Genomic DNA, 24,915 nt, shown 5'->3' with positions numbered 1-24,915 from the left:
AGTTACAAAAGAACACTGGTACAAAAGAGCAAATCAAAGGCGTGTCTGAGCACAGAAAACTAAATGCTAATATACACAGAAGACAGAGTTCGAAGTCCATAAAGCGCGAGCCAAGCGCGCGGAGGCAAGCTACATTTAGCAAGCAGAAAAATAATCAGAGACCACTCACGTAACGGTTGCAGGTGCAAACAAACTGGCGAGAGCGAACTAGGTAGCAGAGGGGCTTAAATACAGAAAACATAATTACAAACCGGTGTGTGAATGAGCCATGCAGGAGGAGCAAATAAGTTGTCATGGTGATGAATGTAAATAAGGAAGTGCGCTAACAAACGGGATCGGTAGAGTCCAAAACATGATCAAAACCTAGTAGGACAATACAAAAAAGACAAACATGCTAGAGATGTGTGATCCGGAAGCCGGATCACAACATTACCCCCCCCTTAAGGGGCAGATCCCAGATGCCCCCAAAAAACTGCAATAAAGAGAACCCCCTCCCAAAACCAGAAAGTTCACAAACGAAGGGAGGGCGGAGGGAGTCCACGGTGGAGGGTCGCCGGATCGCATGTCCCCGAATCCACCGAGGACACATCATGTGGCGGCGGCGGGTGGAACGCTGCTGCCGAAAAAGTTTTGGCGGGCGACCTCGAAAAGGCCACATTAGTGGCCGCCTCGCAGGATGAGGTGCCCGGCGAGGCGGACGACCCGGGCACGGCCACATCCGTGGCCGACATGGAGGAGGGAGTATCTGGCGAGGAGGATGACCTCGCAGAGGCCACGCCCGTGGTCGACGTGGTGGACGACGCCTCAGCACCGAAATCCCAGCAGGCTTGGAAGCAGCAGACGAGGGTGCGGGGACTGCAGCCTGGGAGCCGCAGGAGTCGTCGGAGGCGGCCTGGGAGCCGCAGGAGTCGTCGGAGGCGGCCTGGGAGCCGCAGGAGTCGTCGGAGGCGGCCTGGGAGCCGCAGGAGTCGTCGGAGGCGGCCTGGGAGCCGCAGGAGTCGTCGGAGGCGGCCTGGGAGCCGCAGGAGTCGTCGGAGGCGCTGGTGTGGGCTCCAGCCCCGTCGTCGGCGCTGGTGTGGGCTCCAGCCCCGTCGTCGGCGCTGGTGTGGGCTCCAGCCCCGTCGTCGGCGCTGGTGTGGGCTCCAGCCCCGTCGTCGGCGCTGGTGTGGGCTCCAGCCCCGTCGTCGGCGCTGGTGTGGGCTCCAGCCCCGTCGTCGGCGCTGGTGTGGGCTCCAGCCCCGTCGTCGGCGCTGGTGTGGGCTCCAGCCCCGTCGTCGGCGGTGCTTGGCGGCGCGGAGCTGGCACCGGTACCTGTCGTGGTGCTGGTACCGGAGTGGGCTCCAGCTTAGGAACTGGTGCTAGAGTGGGCTCCAGCCTTGGAGTTTGTGCTGGCGTGAGAACCAGTTTAGAGTCTGAAACTGGCGTGAGAACAAGGCTAGAAACATTTTCTGGTGTGAAAACCAGGTCAGAGTCATGTGCTGGTGTGAGAACCAGACTGGGAGCAGGTGTCGGCTTCAGCCGAGGAGCAGGTGTCGGCTTCAGCCGAGGAGCAGGTGTCGGCTTCAGCCGAGGAGCAGGTGTCGGCTTCAGCCGAGGAGCAGGCACAGGGGTCTGCCGAGGAGAACTAGGGGACTGGCTGTGAGCAGGACTAGGACTATGATGAGTGATAAGACAAACACTAGGACTCGGGCAAGGACTTGAGAGAGGACCAGGACTTACAATCACACTAGTGCTTTGAGAAGGGCTTGGGCAACGACCAGGACTTACAGTCATACCAGGGCTTGGGCAAGAACTAGGACAAACGGTCAAACTAGGGCTTGGGCAAGGACTGGGACTAACAATCAAACTGGTGCTCGGGCAAGGACTAGGACAAAGACTAGGACTTACAGTAACACTGGGGCTCGGACAAGAACTTGGGTAAGGACTAGGGTTCGGACTAAGACCACGAGGGGAATCAGTACTAATATTACAAAGGCAAGAAACAAGACTCGGGACCGGACTCGAAACAGGACTCGGACTACGGATCAGTCTACGAGTGGAACTAGGACTACGACGACTACGAGAAAGACTAGGACTACAACTAGAATCAGAACGGAAACTCGGACCAGGACTTGGACTACGACTCAGTCTACAAGTCGGTCTACGAGTAGGACTAGAGCATGGGCTACGAAGAAGGCTGGGACTCGAACTCTGAGAGAGACTGTGACTAAAACTAGAACTAGGGCACGGACGGAACACAGGTGGAGGAGGTCTAAGAGGGCGTGACTTGACCGGGGAGAACACCGGTGGAGGAGGTCTAGGAGGCCGTAGTGGCTTAACAGGTTTAACAGGGGTAAACACCGGTGGAGGAGGTCTAGGAGGCTTAGTAGTAATACTGGCCCTCCCCTCAAGACCCGGATTCCAGACGGGGCCCAGTTGGACAGAGGCTGACCGTAAGGGCGGGCGGTGGGAGGTTTGGAGGAGGGCAGGCTCCTCCCCTCTAAAATGTTCAAAATCCTCACTAAATGAGGTGGAAAAAGGCACGGATTCAGGCGGAGAACGAGACTTGAGAGGGGGGGAAGCGGGTATGGGGGGTGAAGACTGACTAGAGTCATAGTAGTGGCGGAAAATGTCCTGGTAATAATTAATTATATTATTAAAGTCATTGTTGGGGGTGTGACTGGGCTTGGATGTGCTACAATTATCCTTGAAAATCTTATATAAAATTAGGTCCTTGGGTGGAATGGGAGAAAGTTCATCTTCAAAAAACTCCTCGTCACTAAGGTCAAAAAAATGTGCAGAGGAATCCACTAAGGTGTTAACGGTGACGTCATCGGGGGGCGTGAACGGAGTGACGTCACTGTGAGTGACAGGGAAGGCGGAAGATGGTGGGATGCTAATGGGAATAACATGGTGACTGGGAACGGGAGAAGTGAACAAAGTACCAACCCGTAGAGAAGAGTCCTGGGTTGGAGCGGAGGAGTACTTGGTCGGGTATGCTGCTTGTTGGGAACGGTGTCCTGGAGGATCCAGCGCGAGGTGACGCGTTTCTGCTCGCCAGTTTCTGTTACGTTTGCGCGGCATCGTGGATGCGCGGGGAGTGTCGCCTCTCGATGCGCAGGATCACAGCAGACAGGAATGAAGGTATGAACAGCCTTTTAATATGAAGTTACAAAAGAACACTGGTACAAAAGAGCAAATCAAAGGCGTGTCTGAGCACAGAAAACTAAATGCTAATATACACAGAAGACAGAGTTCGAAGTCCATAAAGCGCGAGCCAAGCGCGCGGAGGCAAGCTACATTTAGCAAGCAGAAAAATAATCAGAGACCACTCACGTAACGGTTGCAGGTGCAAACAAACTGGCGAGAGCGAACTAGGTAGCAGAGGGGCTTAAATACAGAAAACATAATTACAAACCGGTGTGTGAATGAGCCATGCAGGAGGAGCAAATAAGTTGTCATGGTGATGAATGTAAATAAGGAAGTGCGCTAACAAACGGGATCGGTAGAGTCCAAAACATGATCAAAACCTAGTAGGACAATACAAAAAAGACAAACATGCTAGAGATGTGTGATCCGGAAGCCGGATCACAACAGAAACGTCACTATGGATCAGAGCGGACAAGCGAACATGGATCCCGACCACTTGTCAACCGGCAGGTTTCGGTGAGAAAATTGTGGTAAAAAGTCGCCTCTTACCGGAGATCAGCGGAGCTTCTGTCGTGCTGCTGCTACCGTGACTAATTCCCTCAGAGACTGGCCTCAAGACACCCGTCGACACACCCCTCTGACTATCTGGTACTATTCAACTCACTAAAACAATAGCAACACAATAGAAAGATAAGGGATTTCCCAGAATTATCCTAGTAAATGTGTCTAAAAACATCAGAATCTCTCACAATGCAATCACCTTTTTTTTTTAACTTTATATATATATATATATATATATATATATATAAATATATATATATGTTATAATTTTTTTTCTAGTCCTTCGCTATCAATATCCTCAGCCACAAATCTTTCATCTTTGCTCAAATTAATGGGTAAATTGTCGTTTTCTCGGTCCAAATAGCTATTTTTGTTGGAGGCTCCCATTATAAACAATGTGAGGATGTGAGGAGCCCTCACACGGGTGACGTCATCGTCTGCTACTTCCGGTAAAGGCAAGGCTTTTTTTATTAGCGACCAAAAGTTGGGAACTTTATCGTGGATGTTCTCTACTAAATCCTTTCAGCAAAAATATGGCAATATCGCGAAATGATCAAGTATGACACATAGAAGGGACCTGCTATTCCCGTTTGAATAAGAAAATCTCATTTTAGTAATTACATTCACAAATAAAAATGTCCTATACTACAATCATGCTTTTCCAGAGATATTTGCACCTAAAGAAATGCTAGTACATCAGTTGAGGAATAAGGAGTGAATGAGTAATATGTGAGTCAGACAGGAAGAGTTACAACCCCTGTTTGATGTCCTGTGAAACCCCTCTACCTTCCTCACACAGCTGTTGCCACCTTCCCTCTTATTCTTTCAAAAAACACAAAAGCAAGTACTATATTCGCTATTGCCTATGAGGTGGCATCATTGGGTCTAACCACACACTTAGGACAGATTGCCGCCATCTGCAGGAGACAACCTCTACTGCAGTGGTTCTTAACCTGGGTTCGATCGAACCCTAGGGGTTGGGTGAGTCGGCCTCAGGGGTTCAGCGGAGGTCAAAACACACCTGACTCATCGTGTAAATAAAAACTTCTCCCTATCGGCGAATTACGGATACGGCAACAGCTGAAGTAATGTGTTGTGAGTTTATGCACTGTGTTGGTTTTGTTCTTTGAACAGGGTGATGTTAATGCACGGTTCATTTTGTGCACCAGTACAAAAAACATGGTAACTGTAACGGTCTTCCTGCCGTCTTTGTGTGGGTTGCGGGGACACCTGATACATGACGCATCATAGCAGCATTGATTTATTGTTTCAACACATCTGTTGTCACTTGGTTCTTTTGTCGAGTCACTTTTCAGTGCGCTTCTTCGGCTTGTCTGCTGCCGCTGCACGCCTTTCGGCGTCCGGGGCTTGCGTCCGCTGCGGGGGTGCGTCATCGCTCTTGTGGTTTGGGTTGTCTGCTGGCCGATGTTTCCTCCTCCGTGCTGCTCTCTCGCTCGTTCCTCCCTCGCCCTTTTTGTACTCTAGCAGCAGATAGACAGACTGTGAGCAGGTGTGTGGTAAATGCACCTGTCTTAGATTGCCGCTGCAGCGTCGCTCCGCGTGCGTCACGCCTCCTCTTGCCGCCGCATGCCCCGCCTTCCGGCCTCCAGCTGGGCCCACGCTGCTGCTTTCCGCCCGTTGTCGGCCCGTCGGCGGTGTCTCTCGACAATAACACTTTAGTATGGGGAACATATTCACCATTAATTAGTGGCTTATTAATGTACAAATTAGTAACATATTGGCTCTTAACTAGTCATTATTAAGTACTTATTAATGCCTTATTCGGCATGGGCTTATTATAACCCTAACCCAACCCCAAACCAAATAACTCTAAATTAAGTCTTTGTTACTTGGAATATGCTCCCCGAGTGTCCAAAAAACTCTAAATGAAGTTTTTGTTACTTAGAATATGTTCCCCATACTAAAGTGTTACCAAAAACATATAACTTTGTCTTGAATTTGAAAAAGAAAACATTTTATTTTTCACTAAGAAGGGGTCGGTGAATGCGCATATGAAACTAATGGGGTTCGGTACCTCCAACAAGGTTAAGAACCACTGCTCTAGTGCCTTCCATACAGCATTCACAATAGCCAATACGGCTTTTTGAAAATCCCCATTTACGCATTGGGTTCAAACGATCATTTAATTACACTACATTCAGGGCTGCTACTGTCATGCAAACAGTCCATATATAATAAACCGGCATCGTGATCTAGCACCACAGCTTTATGCCACGCTCATTCACTTTTGCACATTTGCAAATGAATGACCTCCTCCTGAGATGACATGTTGAAAAGTATTTGAAATGACTTACGACAATGCAGGGGATGCAAATCCCTCCCATCGCTCATGTTCATAATGGTTGGAATGTGTTAGGGAATAAGTAACGGAAACACAAGTGAGATGTCATGACTATGTACATTTCCTCTCTTCTGTAGCCTACTAGGTCGTCATCTGAGAGTATTTCTTCCAGACCTGGTTCAAGCATACCTGGATCACCGGGTCACACAATCTATGTAAGCTATACACCACAGATATGTACTGTATGCCTCAATATGTTATGCTGAGACCAGGGATGGGTACCTTTTCATATTTGAATCAAAACTGTACCAAATACCGGTAACTGGGTATTTGTACCGGTATTTTTCGATACTTCTGTTTGTGCTCATGTGTTTATTGATACACTCTCATTTCATATTTAATATTGAACAGAGAGCTGATAATAATAACTGTGCTGTTTAGTTGTTATTCTATTCTCTTACACTTTTGAGTCTTATTTGCAAGTGTTATACAGCAGTACTCCAAGGAGCTAGATGACAGCAGTGTGGCTTCGGTGTGTTGTATAGTCGGGAAGTCTTTGCCATTAAGCTGAATATAGTCTTTTAGTGCACCTACAACGTGTCAATACTCTAAGTATTGTTTTTATTGTACAACAACTGTTTGATTGTAACTTGCATCTTAGTTGTAGTTTTCATTACCAAATTTAGAGGTGTTTAAAATTGCCATATAAAATTGCTAATGCTAATCAGTAGCATGTCAAGGGCAAATTCAATGTAAATCAGCATCAAGTTAGCACAGTTAGATAAGTGGAGCCTTACTGCGCGTTCACATGTTTTCTATCAGGCATACTTGCCTTGTTGGCAAGGAATATTGTAACATTACCTAGAGCAGGGGTGTCAAACGTATGGCCCGAGGGCCGATATGGCCCGCGAACAAGTTTTATCCAGCCCGCGAGATGAGTTTGCTAAGTATAATCAATCCAATCCAATCCACTTTATTTATATAGCACATTTAAACAACAAGAACATTTCCAAAGTGCTGTACAGCCATGTTAAAAACAATATTAAAAAACAATATTATGCTCCACCAATGACTGAATAAAAACAAAAAATAAATAAATATAAAACCAATATAAAAACAATATAAAAATAAATATGATTAAAAACAATTTTAAAGGGTAAAATCAATTAAAACAGTAAAATAGAAATCAAAAAGTATATATATAAAAAAAACGAAAAAACACAGAGGACAACAGAGGACAGAGGACCACAAAACTCACGTAATGTTAAAAGCCAAAGAATAAAAGTGGGTCTTAAGACGAGACTTAAAACACTCCACTGTGTGAAGCATATAAAAATTAACTTGAAATTTTTGAATGAAAGAATCTGCTGTTCTAAATGTGTCCACTGGATGTTGCAATAGCAATTCTTTGTATCTTTGTAGATGATGCTACATACGTACAAAATAAACCACATGATGTTAGCACATCATTCGAGGAAAATGATCAAACTACATAAAAAACATACTCTAATTTGATTTTGATGAAAAATGTTATATTGATAGATTGAAAATTAACAGATTATCACATAATTTATTCAGAAAATATAAATAACGACAAACAAAGATAGAATACTATAAACCGCAACATGTAAGTCTAAAAAGAAACAACAACATCATGATTTATACAATTTCAGATTGTGCTTGTTCTGTTTTTACACAAAGAAAACAGTCTGAAATTGTCTTTGTTTTTAAGTTATCGTTCTGTGATATTACCAGTCCGACCCACTTGGGAGTGGATTTTTCTCCATGTTTCCCCCGATATAAAATGAGTTTGACACCCCTGACCTAGAGGCAGTCCCACCGGGTCCACTCACTAAATGGATGTTTGATGTCTGCAACCAGGCATGACGTCAGGTTCAACAAAGGTTTCGCAATATGGCACCATTTGATTTTATGTGAATCGATGTGGGAATTTGGACCGTGCTTATAAAAGTACCGAATTCGGTACCCATCCCTAAGACTACCTACAGTACCTACTCTCCTAATGAAAATGTACCCCTTCCCATTCCTATTTACGTCAAGCCTAATTGTTACATTTGTACCTTATTCTGTAAGAAAATGCCTTTACATAAGCAGTTTGTCTTTGCTTATGTTAGCGTGTGCATGTTTGTCTTTATTTGTCTCCCTAGGCAAAAGTAGACAATGAGATTCTTGATTACAGAGACCTAGCTGCCATTCCAAAAGTCAAAGCCATTTATGACATTGAGCGCCCCGATCTTATTACCTATGAGCCTATGTACACCACCTCCCAGGAGGAGAGAGAGGAGAGACGAGAGAGTGTAGGAGAGGTAAACACCCATGCATGCTTCTCACCTTGCATGCAGGCCATCCTTGCGGTCATGTTGACCAGCAAGAATGAAATTCCTAAACTGACCCTCTGTGTGTTTTAAGTCTAGAAATCCGGAAATATTCCGGGTTTTACTGTATGTGTTCATCAATATTTGGAATGTGCTACCATACACCTGCTGATGAACTTTACTGTACTGTACCTCGCAGCTTCTCAATGCCAGGAGGGACCGCTCACCCTTGCCTGACGACAAGGTGAGTTACCTCAGCTGTTCCGCCTTCCAGTTTCTCTATACTTTTTCTCTTCAGGGTCACTAGACTCGTACACCTTGGACTGCTCACCTGTCAGTCGCAGTGCCTGATTTAAAAATGAAATCGTTACTGACTACCACAATGTATTTTCTTCATTTATTTTATTGTTTCTTAAAGGGGAAAATTATCACCAGACCTATGTAAGCGTCAATATATACCTTGATGTTGCAGAAAAAAGACCATATGTTTTTTTAACCGATTTCCGAACTCTAAAAGGGTGAATTTGGCGATTTAAACACATTTCAATTGTTCGCTGTCGGAGCGATGACCTTTCACCCGTGACGTTACAATGGGAAGCAATCCACCATTTTTTTCAAACACAAGTCAAATCAGCTCTGTTATTTTCCGTTTTTTCGACTGTTTTCCGTACCTTAGAGACATCATGCCTTGTCAGTGTGTTGTCGGAGGGTGTAACAATACGATCAGGGACGGATTCAAGTTATCTTACGTGGAATGTGCATTGATTAGCACAGCATGCTAATCGATGCTAACATGGCAGAAACGGCAAGAATGTGTGGATATCCTGCGACACTCAAAGCAGATGCATTTCCAACAATAAAGTCAACGAAATCACAAAGGTGAGTTTTGTTGATGTTATTGGCTTATGTGCTAATCAGACATATTTGGTCACCACATGACTGCCAGCCAATCGATGCTAACATGCTATTCAGGCTAGCTGTATGTACATTTGTAGCTATATTTACATCCAACCTTTCCCTCCACCCACATTTAATGCCAAACAAACAGTTACCAATCGACATATTTAAGTTGCTCCAGTGCAATCGTTGGTTAGAATGCGATCGCCGAATAGCTTCAATAGCTTTTCGCTCAATAGCTTCAGTTTCTTCTTCAATTTCGTTTTCGCTATCTGCCTCCACACTCCAACCATCTGTTTCAATACATGCGTAATCTGTTAAATTGCTTAAACCGCTGAAATCCGAGTCTGAAAGTCGCTATATCTTGCTGTGCTATCCGCCATGTTTGTTGTATTGGCGTCACTATGTGACGTCACAGGAAAATGGACGGGTTGATTTACAGATAGCGGAAATCAGGCACTTTAAAGCCTTTTTTTGGGATATTCCATGATGGGTAAAATTTTGAAAAAAACTTTGAAAAATAAAATAAGCCACTGGGAACTGATTTTTATTGGTTTTAACTCTTCTGAAATTGTGATAATGATCCCCTTTAAAACCAGAAAGACATCATTTTAAATGATCGTAGTTATTGTCATGCCTGTTATACTTTTTAGCTACAAAATTAAGCAACTGAATGAAAATCCTCTAAGACTGCTGATTCCATAGTTTTTGCTGAAAAGTTGATGCCGAACTGAAATGCAAAATAATGGCAGGTACGGTAGCAAAGATATGACTCTTCGGTGTATATCTGCAAATTAAGCTATAAAAGCTAGCATGAAATGTTAGCATGTGTAAAGTATCACAATGTATAGTATGACTGTGAGGTGTATACCTGCAAAAATGGATAAAAAAAAAAGTAACAGGCTAAGGTTAGCTTGCTAACAGTAATCTTGTTTCAAGTAACAATATATGTGACTCTGAGGTGCATACAGTACTGTGGAGGTCTCACTGCTCCGGGTTCTCTGGACCACCAATGACGAACATGACAGCCGTGTTGTGTTCATCTTTGCGAAAAATTATTTATTTTGCAATAAGTTGTGCTTTTCAGCCATATTAGTTTTCTCCTGCTAATTCTCCACCATCAACACCTCCTCTCCTTCCCGACTGCTGCCTTTAACAGAGCAACAGGTGATCGGACAAAAACCCACAGCTGTCTCATCGACGTACCTGTCACTACTCTCAAAGCCAGTCCTGACACACCCCGCTTCGCTGCAGGTCCGCAGGCCACACCCCGCCACAATTACCTGCAAAAATAGCCTAAAAAACTAGCATGATTTTGTTGCGCCGAAGACACACAATAACTAAAAGGTTTATACAAGCTTTCTATGATTCATTAAAGAGTATTAAAATTCATTAAATAGATTTCGCGAAACTGCTTGTATCAAATGGGAATACAAATAATTAAATACAATGTTTAAATATAAAAATCCACACAATTGTACGCATGGCCAGCTATTCAATAAAAAATAATTGAACAATAAATGAAAATGTCCTTGATAACATTAATAAATTGTTATGTTCGTGTTTGTTTCTTTTCTTCGCCTCTGGCTTTCAGACTGGCTACAAGATGTCACAATCTGTGCATCATTCTCAGCACCTGGGCATGTTTACTCCACAGCAAAATGAAATAAACGGGAGTGAAGCTTCTCATCCACAATTTTAGTTTGGGTATGAGCAGGCGAGACTGCTTACGTACGCACACACAGAATTGGTGTGTACTTAGCAGTGCTTCTCAGTAACAAGTCCCAACGGCGGGTCACGACTCGCTCGTCACAAAAGTTAGGAGGGAAAATGATTATTACAAAGCCAAATGTTCCTTTGTGAGAATATTTCATCTTCAAACTGAATGACCAACTTAAGCACAGCAAAACGAATGAACTAGTAAGTAAGCCGCGATGGCATCGGTAAGAAAAAAGACAATAAAACAGACCACTCAACCCAGTTTGTACAAATGGGGGGAAAAAACTGCACTTTAAGATTTTGACTATCTATTGAAATGCAATTTTTGCTAACAGAGTTTTAAAGTCAGTTTTTGACCTCTTTACTATGATAATTTATTGACCTTTCAATTATATTTGAAACAAATACTGATTGTTGCATTTCGGTTACTTGAATTGTTTTTATTATTTGATTTAATTTAAGATATCCTCAGTGGCCTTGTGGTTAAAGTGTCCACCCTAAGACTGGAAGGTTGTGAGTTCAAACCCCGACCGAGTCATACCATAGACCATAAAAATATACTATATATGCAATTCTTTGCTTTTGACTATGTATGATATCGATCTTCAACACGGGCACTAAATGTATTTTAAGTCGCATTAAAAAGGCATTAAACTGAAGAAACCCTGTTATACACAGAGACATGTTTTTATTCGGTCTGTGGTTCGTAAATTGAAAGGTTTGCACAATAAAGGGGTTCATTGTATTTGATATGATGAACAGCCCATGTGTCTGCAGTTTCTGATAAACGGTTATTTCATATGTTTAACATGTACCAGGTTTCATATATATATATATATATATATATATATATATATTTTTTTTTTTTTTTTTTAATTTTATTTTATTTTATGCCTTCCGCCCGATTGTAGCTGAGATAGGCGCCGATTGTAGCTGAGATAGGCGCCAGCGCCCCCCGCGACCCCGAACGGGAATAAGCGGCAGAAAATGGATGGATGGATGGATATATAATATATATATATATATATATATATATATATATATATATATATATATATATATATATATATTTTATATATAATATATATATATATTTATATATAATATATAAATATATATATTTATATATAATATATATATATTTATATATAATATATAAATATTATATATATATATATATATATATATATATATATATATATATTTGTTGAATTCTACAATGTTAATGGTGCCTATATTCAATCTCAGTTATGGTACCTGGGTGTTGTCTATGAAGTAGAGCTATAAGGAGAATGCCTCAATGATAAAAATTAAAACAGGATATTCCTTATCCACACTTCTGTTGTTCCTCCTAGTCGTTCAGAACCATGTCACCAACTCTATCCAATGAGGTGAGGTTATCAAATTCAAGATGTCCATTTCCGGGCTGTTGACAATGTCACCTTATATGTAATGTTATGTATGCTATCTTACACTATGTACGTTAGGGATGTTATGACAAGCGAGAACGCATCCTCCAAAGGTCCACCAGTCAAGGCTCTATAGGTTCGCCGGTTTACAATCGCCATGGTTACACCCCCACTCTGTCACGGTCGCCGCAGCACTTTCACAGGCCAGGTGAGTACTTGTGTGGATGGTTTGTGGCCATAATGCAACATTGTTTCATGTCCTACTGATGATGTGACCTGATAGGAGTGATGATAGATCAGTATGTCATTCCTCGTTCCCTTCCTTTGGTGTTGTATCATGCTAGAGGGCACCTTCAGCAAAATTGACTTTTTGGTTGTTAAATTTTGTCTTTTTGTGATATGACTGAATATGAAAAAAAAAGGAATTTCCTGACAACAACCAGACAGCCAATTTTCTTCTGTAACATCACAACTTCTGTAGTGATACGTAAAAGAATGGAATCTTTTTCCCTTGGTTATAATTATTTCCTTTTTTCAACCTTCAACGCTTGCATATCTTCCTTTTCTTTTACCCCCCACTGTCTCACCCTCTACCACCCTCTCCTAATGTGCCACTCTGCTGGCTCCTCCTGGGGGTCCCACACGCTCCCTTCCTCCCCGCAGAAGCTCTGACAGGCATGCAGAAACTCTGCTCCTCCTTGTGCAGTAACAGTGTGGGCTCCAGAAATAATGACTCCCGCCCCACCTCCCCTTTCAGACACCACTTCCTTCCCCATAGCCAAGGTAAGACCCCCTCATGCCACTGTGCACTTCCGCTCCCCCAGCGAAACACTCCATTTTCATTGCACCGAGGGATGCCACCTCATGCTGGTCACATCACGGATCCATCACCACCTCCTCAACAAACAGTGCCATCATTATTAACACAAGAGCACTTTGGGCCTGATCTACTAAGGGTTACTAAAACACATGCAAGACTTGATAGTGCAAATTAAGTAACTTGATCTACTAAGTTTGTGCACAAATAATTGCACCTTTTAAAAGACCAAAATAGCAAGTGCAATCCATTTAGCGTGTCCGTCTTCATGTCAGTGGAGGACAAATGCAGATTATCAGAACACCTGTAATACTCGGAGGAGAAGATGCAATGTGATTTAGCAGGCCTGAAACTGTTTTGTATAGCACATAATGAATGTACGTGCAAACTAGCACAGGCACGCACAAATTGATGCGTCGCAGGCATTGTGAGGATGTGATCTTAATCAATGATGTCCGTGTGCGTCTCAACACGTTTCCACTGTCTGAAAAAAAAAATTTAAACATTATAATATGATTTAATTTTAATTTGAGCTATCAAATAATAGATATAGTCTGCTGGAGTTTTTTTTAAATTGTTAGCTATTTTTATAAATCTTTTGGAGCATTTTATTACATTTGGATCATTCGAGATCAAACATACAGCCCACAGGTCAGATCAGGCCCGCGAACAGGTTTCACCGCGGGATGAGTTTACCAAGTATAAAAATGAGCTGCTTTTTTGGGGGGGAACGAAAGTAACAGCTATTCTAAATGTGTCCACTGGATGTCCCAATAACAATTCTGTTAGGCAAGTAAACTGTTTATACTGGGGTTAAGCAACAGGTACACAGTTAAGGGGGACTGTGGTTCCTCCTCGACCAACATGAAACAGTCTTTTGCTTCGAACACATTGTCGTTTGGCACCCTCATTGCCCCAAAATGTCTCTGTCAAACACGAGAAACGTAAACTTAACGCTTTTGAATAGTTTTTACATATGTTTCTTACGGTTTGTTGAGTTAGCTCTGGATTGATACGTGGAAATCATAAAGGCGGTATTTGACACCTAGAAGTGTTTTTGTTCAATCCCAGAAAGATTGTGACTTAAAATTTAATCCTGGCTTTTTAGATACACTGAGACAAAGTCTAAGCGTATTGTGTTTTTAAAACTGCACCAATGTCCTCAGAATTTTCAACAAAAATATTTTGTCCAGAGCATTATTTGTGATTTGTACGTTTTCAGAATGTGCTTGTTCTATTTTTGGCCAAAGTATAACAAAGAAAACAAACTGATGTTGTCTTTATTTTTAAGTGATCAAACCATGATGTTACCATTCCGGCCTACTCCATGCGGCCCCTGAGCTAAAATGAGTTTGACACCCCTGTTCTAGATGCACCATCAGAAAACCATCACAGCTTCTAGAGTGCATCTTTGGGGTGCCAAAAATAGGTAGTCTCAATACCGCTTTTTTTAAATCATTAATTCATATTTGTGCACTGCATTTTCCACAACATAACAAAACCCTACAGGTTGGAGCATGTGATACAATGACTGTCTCCATTGTAACAATCTGTAGCACACCAAAAATCCTTATCCAAATTGGGCGGTCTGCACCACTTTTGCACTTGTTATCAAAGAGATCACCTGCAGCACGCCCACAAATAATACACGCAATTGTGCAGTTTGCACACGCTATTTGTGTTATTTGGGATCTTAGTCGATGAGGCCCATTTGTGTTTTGGATATCTGCATGCAGGTGAGAAGTTGTACTAATACATTTGTACAAAAGATTCCCTGAATAAGCAAAGTGTTCTTAATTTTCAATTTTCAAACCACAAAGCCCGATGCTCAAATTAAAAGAAGATTCACTCATCTCCCATCCAACAAATAGTGTTTATTACGTGCACAGTGTACATTATATGTGAGATGTACAATAATCTTCATACTGCTTCACTCTTCTAACAAAATTCATCTACAGTTGTGCACTAACATTTACTAGACCCACCGGTCCTCGTGTTGTCCAGTCCACACTCTGGTTCCCTTTACGCATCCCTGCTTATGTTCCTTTTTGGTTCTTCTCAATGGAGGCACTGACCCACCAAGCGGCCGGAGCTCCCCTCTCCCGCTTAGGCCCGACAGCCGGCCGGGCACCCCGCCTCTCTCTCAGACCCCTAAACATTTTCACCTCCCAGGTAGGAGTTGGAGCACACCCTGTCACTGCTCTTCCCTACCTTATATCTCTGTCCATCTGTCTTTAGGTCTATCTACAAACCCCGTTTCCATATGAGTTGGGAAATTTTGTTAGATTTAAATATAAACGGAATACAATGATTTGAAAAATTTTTTCAACCCATATTTAGTTGAATATGCTACAAATACAACATATTTGATGTTCAAACTGACTGGACTCTCGCGACTGTGTTGGATCCATTATGGATTGAACTTTCACAGTGTCATGTTAGACATCCATTGCTTTCCTCCTCTCCAAGGTTCTCATAGTCATCATTGTCACCGACGTCCCACTGGGTCATTATTGTTACCGATGTCCCACTGGGTGTGAGTTTTCCTTGCCCTTATGTGGGCCTACCGAAGATGTCGTAGTGGTTTGTGCAGCCCTTTGAGACACTAGTGATTTGGGGCTATATAAGTAAACATTGATTGATTGATTGATTGATAATTTTTTATTTTTTTTTGCAAATAATCATTAACTTTAGAATTTGATGCCAGCAACATGGGACAAAGAAGTTGGGAAAAGTGGTAATAAATACTGATAAAGTTGAGAAATTTTCATCAAACACTTATTTGGAACATCCCACAAGTGTGCAGGCTAATTGGGAACTGGTTGTTGCCATTATTGGGTATAAAAGCAGCTTTCATGAAATTCTAAGTAATTCACAATCAACGATGGTGCGAGGGTCACCAATTTGTAAGCAAATTGTCAAATTTTTTTAGAACAACATTTATCAACGAGCTATTGCAAGGAATTTAGGGATTTTACCATCTACGGTCCGTAAAATCATCAAAAGGTTCAGAGAATCTGGAGAAATCACTGCACGTAAGCGATGATATTACGGACCTTTAACCCTCAGGCGGTACTGCATCAAAACAAAACATCAGTGTGTAAAGGATATCACCACGAGGGCTCAGGAACACTTCATAAAACCACTGTCAGTAACTACAGTTGGTCGCTACATCTGTAAGTGCAAGTTAAAACTCTACTATGCAAAGCAAAAGCCATCTATCAACAACACCATGGAACGCCGCTGGCTTCACTGGGCCCGAGCTCATCTAAGATGGACTGATGCAAAGTGGAAATGTGTTCTGTGGTCCGACGAGTCCACATTTCAAATTATTTTTGGAAACTGTGGACGTGGTGTCATCCGAACAAAGAGGAAAATAACCATCCGGATTGGTATAGGCGCAAAGTTCAAAACCCAGCATCTGTGATGGTATGGGGGTGTATTAGTGCCCAAGGCATGGGTAACTTACACATCTGTGAAGGCACCATTAATGCTGAACGGTCCATACAGGTTTTGGAACAACATATGTTGTCATCCAAGCAACGTTATCATGGACGTCCGTGCTTATTTCAGCAAGGCAATGCCAAGCCACGTGTTACAACAGCATGGCTTTGTAGTAAAAGAGTGCTTTCCTGGCCCGCCTGCAGATCTCCCATGGAAAATGTGTGGCGCATTATGAAGCGTAAAGTACGACAGCTTTGTTTCCTCAGTTCCCAAACGTTTATTGAGTGTTGTTAAAAGAAAAAGTTATGTAACACAGTGGTAAACTTGTCCTTTCCAAATTACTTTGGCACGTGTTGCAGCCATGAAATTCTAAGTTAATTATTATTTGCCAAAAAAAACAAAGTTTATGAGTTTGAACATCAAATATCTCTTCTTTGTAGTGCATTCAATTGAATATGGGTTGAAAAGGATTTGCAAATCATTATATTCTGTTTATATTTATATCTAACACAATTTCCCAACTAATATGGAAATGGGGTTTCTATCTATCTATCTATCTATCTATCTATCTATCTATCTATCTATCTATCTATCTATCTATCTATCTATCTATCTATCTATCTATCTATCTATCTAACTATCTATCTATCTATCTATCTAGCTATCTGTCTCTAGATCTATCTATCTGTAGATCTATCTGTCTATCTGTGTCTTTTGCTTTTGCCTTTTTTCTGAGTGAGTATGCGCACTATTATATGAATTAGAGTAGTCAATGTACAGCTTGGAAAGTCTTCTGAATAAACTTGACACAGCCATTATTATCACAGTCTTAATTGTCAATAATGAGTTAAAAATGTGGTCTTCACAGTGTAAGAGGGGTTAGTGCGTCTGCCTCACAATACGAAGGTCCTGAGTAGTCCTGGGTTCAATCCCAGGCTCGGGATCTTTCTGTGTGGAGTTTGCATGTTCTCCCCGTGAATGCGTGGGTTCCCTCCGGGTACTCCGGCTTCCTCCCACTTCCAAAGACATTCACCTGGGGATAGGTTGATTGGCAACACTAAATTGGCCCTAGTGTGTGAATGTGAGTGTGAATGTTGTCTGTCTATCTGTGTTGGCCCTGCTATGAGGAGGCTTGTCCAGGGTGTACCCCGCCTTCTGCCCGATCGTAGCTGAGATAAGCACCAGCGCCCCCCGCGACCCCAAAGGGAATAAGCAGTAGGAAATGAATGGATGGATGGAGTTAAAAATGTCTCATCTGGCATTGTTTTAATTCTCTCGGACATAACATTGGATGTTTCTTTGGAATCGTTACCGCCTCGGAAGACATGTCGCCCAGTTTTCCAAGACATGTGATCATGCCTGTTTCGGAATGCTGTGATGAAATTCACGTTAAACTCAGTGTATCGTAGCTCCCCGCGGCCAACAACACTTGTGCAGCAACAAACCACGATCGCCAGGGCCGCCCTACACTAAGGGGAGCCCCCAGGACTGTTTGATTGATTGATTGATTGATTGATTGATTGATTGATTGATTGAGTGATACTTTTATTAGTAGTTTGCACAGTTCAGTACATATTCCGTACAATTGACCACTAAATGGTAACAACCGAATAAGTTTTTCAACTTGTTTGAGTCGGGGTCCACGTTAATCAATTCATGGGTGTTTTGGGGGCCCACACCCAAAGCTCAACATTCCCTTGTCCTCGCCCCAAAAAAAAGTTTAGAATAAGAAAAAAATCATGATTTTATTCAACAGAACAGCAACAACGCCAAAATATCATTGATTTTGAAAAATAATTCTATTCGTGAATACATTTCCTTCGCGATAAGCGCATGTGTGGGTGTAACAGAGGCCAGTTAATTCCTAAAACAGTGCTGGCGGTCCAAGAGATTGCCCTTGCTTTTAGATCAGTAGTCAGGAGCCTGGCCTTTCACTCCGGCAACCCGGGTTCAAGCCCAGCAGGGAGCAGTAAGAAAAACTATGCAGTCGAGAGAGAGAGAGTAGACAATCGCAACACGAAACAGAGTTGTCTGTGATTGACAGCCATGAACATCAATCATTGCATTCCGCCCTCAAAATCGTGGGCCACACCATGCTAGACTGCAGCCAAGATATCTTCTACTCACGTGTGCTGCAGCTATTTACACAATGATAGCTGGGTTGTGTTCAGTGAATGATACATTTTTTACTGCAATACAATCTGTACACTGACTACCCTAAAACAAATCTAAGTTTTATTTATGCACCATTGTTCCTGTGTTCTTACTTTTGTGGGATTCCGTAAATGTTTTTTTTTACTAATTTCAGATCAGGGCAGCAACATTTACAGAAAACCACCCATCTACAAACAATACGGTACTTTCCTCCCTATTTAATCCTTGTTTTATGATCTGAATTGTGATTTCAAAGTGAAGATGTGATCCACTGATACGTTTTGTTAGTCACTCCAGTGTCAATATGTTGTGTGTTTGAAGTCTGTCTCTCATCCGTCTCAATTGCAGCACTTTGTCCATCTGAACAAGCCATGTTCTGTCATTACACTGCTTCCTTAAACTATGCAGCATAATGTGTAGAATTGTAATGATTACGTGGCTAATATTATCTTTAAGACGAACCAAGGGATGATAATTATTTTGCTTTAGTCTTGAATTGGCTCTGCGTCATCACACAGAGTCATATATCATAGACGCTCAAGAGATATTTAATATACTTGTTGCTGAGCCTGTGACGCTGATAGATCGGTTGCCCTGGTTACCAACCTAGATACCAATGACATAGCACGTCAAAGCAAGTCGGCTGATGACATCATCAGATGTGCCACCTTCCCTGCTGCCCATGCTCCCTCTCCAGACGACAACTCACAGCGTGAGGGTGATTGTCAGCCCGACTCTATCGCTGTTTTAGGTACAGTTGGCTCCTATCGGGCATGCTTGCACTCACACCACGTAGCAGCAGAAAAAACATCCTCTGACTAATTCTTGTTTCCCCTCGGAGCTTCCCTAAAAGCTTAGCTGCATCCCTGCATCACTTCGAAAGGAACCACACTTTTTGGGGGGAATTTTCCACAAAAATCACATGTCTTTCTCTTTTCTGAGCATTCTAAATAGTAAAAACTGCTAGCAAGAGACGGTTATCAATGCAGGTCATGGGGATATGATCTAGAAAGCCCTTGAAAAAAAACATTGAAAAACCTCCAACAATGTTTTATATACATGCTTTATGTAGTACAGGAAGATGCACATTCATTATAACATGTAATATTTACAGTATTTTTTTCATTTAAAAATAACCAACCTTGAAACTTCCGAATTCGGGAGATGGGGTTCTACTAACTGTACTGTACTTGCTGCTTACTTAAAAAAAATAAAAATAACACTTACCTTTCACTATTTGAGTAGCTTTTGTTCTGCCATTTGAGTACTGGCGAGCATTCTCTGAATCCAGGAACTTATCCTTCACACAGATTTGTTGAAAAAAATCAGCAAAAGAGAACGGGATGTTTCTTGCAGCTATCAGCATAGCCATCTTTGTCTCGACATATGTTACACCCTCGGGTCTCCATTTAACAAGGTGGCCCATAATACTGGTCTGTGACCAGACTTGTGCTTCTCTGACCGTTCATAAATGTCTATATCCATTCAGTCACCGTGTTTTGGGTTATAGATTTCAGGTCGAAGTGGACGCTAAAGGCAGTGCCTTTAAGGCACGCCCCCAATAAAGTTGTCCGGGTGTAAATCGGGAGAAATTTGGTAGAATGGTTGTCCCGGGAGATTTTCGGGAGAGGCACTGAAATTTGTGAGTGTACTGGAAAATTCGAGAGGGTTGGCAAGTATGGTCCAGAATCCAGAGGGAAGTCAAGAAACACAACTCGAACACGAAAGGCAGAGAGTGAGCTGTGGAAGACAAAATGGACATCAAACAAGGGAAACAGGGAAGGGCACAGAGAGAGCGAGCAAGTATGAGGAAGGGAAGCCAGAGACGAAATGCTTACTCCAAGAGAGCAACTACGTTCCGTCAAAGGATTATTGGGTCCACTGGTCTTTATGCAGTTTTCTCTAATTAGTTCCATGGGCGTGAGCAGGGGCGTGTCTTGGCACATTGCCAACAGAAGTGCTGGCAGACCCAGCTGCCGAGGAAAAGCGGGTTCCAGCCCGCGCCGTGCCAAATACTCGATTCAATATGCAGGTCCCGCATGTAAATTGAGCATTGTTGGCGGTTTTTCGGATGTTTTTTTTAAAGGGCTTTATAAGTGGAATAGATGAGTCCCATTAGCTACATTGTTAGTTGCCTCTTGCTAGCAGTTTTTCATGATTTAGAACACACAGAAAAGAGAAAGATGTGTGATCTTCTCCCACACACATAAAGATTGTGAATAAAGGGCATCATTCCTAAAGAAAGTGTAGTTCCCTTTTAATTATTTGTTAATTTGTGTTTTGCTTGCACAACACAGAGTATATTTGATTTATTTTTCTGCCACCAAGTCTTTTTTCAACTTTGCTCTTTATGTTCTTGCACTGTTTGGTACGGTGATTGTACCGGAAGTAATAAAAGCCACAAATGACTTGGACAGAGATAACTGAGACTGACTTCAAACTGATGTACTCTATGTGTCTTACATTTGTGCTGTGCTGAGTGTTAGCAGCAAATCCAGGGGATGAATGATTGAAGCTACAAAAGTCATCATGTCTTCATACCCAAATATTCCAAAAAGTACCCCTGTTTGTTTGTCTTGTCAACTCTGTCCCACATTTGTGTATCCAGTCTTTTTTTTCTCATTTATTGACATACAATTAGTGGACACCCGCCTTTCAGTTATTTCCTCCACAGTGAATATGTTGCACTATATACATTTAATGCATGATATACATCCAGCCTGACAGATTTTTTTTCCCCGGGGCTTATTGAATCCTGTAGGTTCAGAAGGCAGAAGACGATCAAGAGAAGAAGAGGAGGAGGAGACATTGAAACGAAAGCAGCTTCAGGAAGAACATCTCAACAAGGTTTGCCACCCTAACCCAACACCTTAAAAACATCATCAATTGTCCTGTTTTGACTGGAATGTGTGTTGGTTCTTAGATTCAGTCTGGTTTGGGAAAGCTAATTCTAAGGGAGGAGATGGAAAAAGATCAGATTAGGGAGCGTCACGCGAGGAGTCTCTCTGCTCAGCGCTACGACCCCAAGCAGAATAATGGAGATGCGGGTACATTTTAACAGGTGCCTTGTCTTCTCAGTGATTTGTTGGGATTAATTGAAAACACTTTGTGTCTTTTAGATCCAACTTCTCCAAGCAAAACAAACTCTTTGCCTGGCTATGGAAGGAATGGTCTACATCGGGTGAGACCTCAGTCATACAGGAAGGCTTGCTAAAGATGCCACTAATAATAATAATAATAATAATAGTCATTTTTCCGTACTGTTTCAAGATGATTTATGTGAAAAGTTATTTAACCTCCTGAGACCCTGCAGTTGACCTTTGCCCTTATTTGTAAAGGACAACATTTTCACAGCGTTATTGCAAATGCAAAACACTCGACACACATAAAACCGGCTGTGCTGTGCTTTCCAGTAATATGGGGTTTGTCCAATCTGTCTTCCCAAAATGGCCAGCATGGTATGGTATTGTTTGTGTTCCAGACATGCATAACATGTTACATTCAGGAATATCACATGTTTACATTTGGACAATTTGACACACATAAAGAGGAATGGGAAGAAGCATCCTATACCTTTTTCTATGAAGAAGTAAGTAGTACTTCTTGTAGTATCCATGCCTAGTATATGCCTACCTAATATGACTGTAGAAAAGAGTACAAGTACTGTTTTCCACTCCAAAGGACACCTTTTACACATACTTAAACACTAAGGGCCTAATCTGCTAAAATCCGAGTAATAAGCGCTGAACAGCCCGTGCAAACTATAGGAATATGTGTTACGTCTGGGACGCATTTTGGATGCGCGAGTTGTCACCCCCAGATGCTGCAGGACTCGGACCAGGCAGGATAGTAGGTAAGAACTTGTTTTAATTTACAAAAAGTAAAAGAACACTGACAAAAGGCAAAGAAAAGACGTGCCTACGCACGGGAACTAAATGCTAATGGTTAGCAAGAGTCGAGGTCCAAGTGTCCAAAGTAGCGCGTGCCGAACGCGCGGAAGCTAAGACAGGACTTAGTTACGTAAATACAAAAGCAGAATACCAAACGTGACCGTTACGAGTAGCAAAAAAAACATCCAGGCAGAACTAACGTAGCAGGCCGAAATATATACTAAAACAATAATCATAAACAGGTGTGCGTCAGAAGTCGGTGCAGGTGGAGCAAATGAAGTCGCCATGGTGATAAATACAAACAAGTAAGTGCTCAAACAAAGTCAAAAGTCCACATAACACACGATCCGGACAGCGGATCGTGACAATATGTGTACTCAAAATGGGCATGTTGTGGATTATGTACTAAGACATAGGGCCTGATCAATCAAGACCCAAATAGTACGTGATCTACTAAGAGGGCATGTGCACTTGAAAAGTAGTGTAGACTTTAAATAAGGATTGTATGTGCACTGTAACCATGGAGACACTAAATATTGTTTCTCATGAATAATGACACAAAAGATTTGGCTGCAGGTGATGATGACGGCGGATAGCGGTGTCACAAGTGAGGAACAAAGCTATGGAGACCCTCATTTCAGACACTTTTGATTGATTGATTGAAACTTTTATGAGTTGATTGCACAGTACAGTACATATTCTGTACAATTTACCACTAAATGGTAACACCCGAATAAGTTTTTCAATTTGTTTTAGTCGGTGTCCACGTTAATCAATTCATGGTGACACACTCTTTTCCTCCTTGTTTACATAGTTTTCGAAAATTCATTGATCTTTTAATGGCAACTGATAGAAGCTCGTAGCTAAGCTAGGAAAAGGTTCACATTTTTTCAGATGGTATAAGCAGCTTCCTCTGGGGCTTAGATTCTGTGCAGCAGGCCTTAGAATACGCATAACGTGAGGAAGATAAGAAAACTAAATGTTTTCTGAAAAACAAAGGATCAAACACAAGCAGCAGAGTGTACATGGAGGCTCTAAGTGGCTGAGCCTATCAGCTGCCAGGACAGAGAACGCAGCGCTCTGTGACTGGTAAACCATCAACCAATAGTGTGCCATGTGCGATGTCATGCGGGTAAAGCAGCTTCAATACAGAATAGACCCTTGGTAATATCAAAATAGATGTCATTATTTAAATAACTTGTTACATTTTTTAATCTGTGATGCACTGACCAATGACTATTGTGTTCACCTGAAATGTTTGGAAGGTCTCAGGAGGTTAAAATATTCAAACAAGTGCACACCTAAAACTTTTGTACAGCACAATATCGGATTTCAGTGGTTTTTTTTTCTCCTTTAAGTTTTAGTTAATTGCAATTGTTCCCTCGCTATTGTTATACTTTCGCGTTGCGTAGCTTGCGCCCCCCCCAGACCGATGGTGTCTCGTTTGATTTCATTTATAGTTGTTCTGTGGAAAGTAGTGCCATATTTGTAATTCCCTTCCAAAACACTAAGGGGCAGTGTCTCCAGAAGGAGCAACTGCAGCTGTTGTTGAGTAGTACTGTGTTTTCTTCCTATGCCGAGTGACGTCAACCACCCAACCACAACATTAACACTGGAACTTAACATTCAGAATCATCAGTTTACTTATATTGGAGGTTTAACTTATTAACCAGAGGAAAATACTTTTGTGAAGATGGACTGTGCAACTTCTGAAAAACTCGCGGCAGAGGACGCTGATATTACCTGCAACGCTATTCGGCCGTTTGGGACATAGGGCAACAGAGAGCTAACATGTAATTGTAAATAAACACAACTGTTAAATAGCTACTGTAACTTAACCATGTGCTGGTGTTAATCTGTATGGTCATGTTCAGAGTATTTAAATGTTTCTAAGTATACCATGCCTGAATGAGAAGTGTTGTGTGTGAGAGGAAAGAAAATAGTGTGCATGAGAAAGAATATTCGTCGGAATTGAACCTGTTGTTAGCACAAGATTGACAATAAAAGTTAAAAAGAGTGTTGTTCTTTGTGACTTTTTCTGAAAGCAACAACAACACAATACGCTAAAAAAAGACACATTCAGTAATTGTTTTTAGATCGCACCGAGATATTAATTACACAATATCCGTTGTCATGGAATTGTTTAGACACTGTTGTTTCATTTCGTACAATAATTTGTGCATTTCAAGCACAAAGTCTGCTCGCCTGTGTACAGGGACCCTCCTTGGCAAAAATTTACTAATTACAGTCATGCCTT

The 24,915-nt window shown here is 42.1% G+C and overlaps 1 protein-coding gene across 4 annotated transcripts in view; it reads left to right on the top strand.

The window, feature by feature from the left end:
• LOC133558873 (actin-binding LIM protein 1-like) overlaps nucleotides 1-24,915 on the top strand; it is a 53,503-nt gene that overhangs the window by 15,516 nt on the left and 13,072 nt on the right. For 2 of the 4 annotated variants that reach the window (XR_009808046.1, XR_009808048.1), the window contains exons 4-14: nucleotides 6,130-6,207; nucleotides 8,161-8,319; nucleotides 8,528-8,572; nucleotides 12,300-12,335; nucleotides 12,432-12,561; nucleotides 15,238-15,342; nucleotides 18,923-18,970; nucleotides 19,379-19,519; nucleotides 21,530-21,615; nucleotides 21,692-21,815; nucleotides 21,888-21,949. Coding sequence is in view for 2 of the 4 variants with exons in the window: in XM_061910010.1 (XP_061765994.1) it covers nucleotides 6,130-6,207; nucleotides 8,161-8,319; nucleotides 8,528-8,572; nucleotides 12,300-12,335; nucleotides 12,432-12,561; nucleotides 13,017-13,136; nucleotides 15,238-15,342; nucleotides 18,923-18,970; nucleotides 21,530-21,615; nucleotides 21,692-21,815; nucleotides 21,888-21,949 (993 nt within the window). In the remaining 2 variants the exon portion in view is untranslated. Of the gene's footprint in view, nucleotides 1-6,129; nucleotides 6,208-8,160; nucleotides 8,320-8,527; nucleotides 8,573-12,299; nucleotides 12,336-12,431; nucleotides 12,562-13,016; nucleotides 13,137-15,237; nucleotides 15,343-18,922; nucleotides 18,971-19,378; nucleotides 19,520-21,529; nucleotides 21,616-21,691; nucleotides 21,816-21,887; nucleotides 21,950-24,915 lie in introns of all 4 variants that reach the window. The other 2 variants (XM_061910010.1, XM_061910009.1) reach the window with 2 other exon arrangements.

The sequence above is a fragment of the Nerophis ophidion genome, linkage group LG09 (assembly GCF_033978795.1).
Source record: "Nerophis ophidion isolate RoL-2023_Sa linkage group LG09, RoL_Noph_v1.0, whole genome shotgun sequence".
In the NCBI taxonomy this organism is placed as follows: domain Eukaryota; kingdom Metazoa; phylum Chordata; class Actinopteri; order Syngnathiformes; family Syngnathidae; genus Nerophis; species Nerophis ophidion.
Note: the sequence above shows the minus strand (reverse complement) of the source record. Positions and strands in the feature narration are given on the sequence as shown.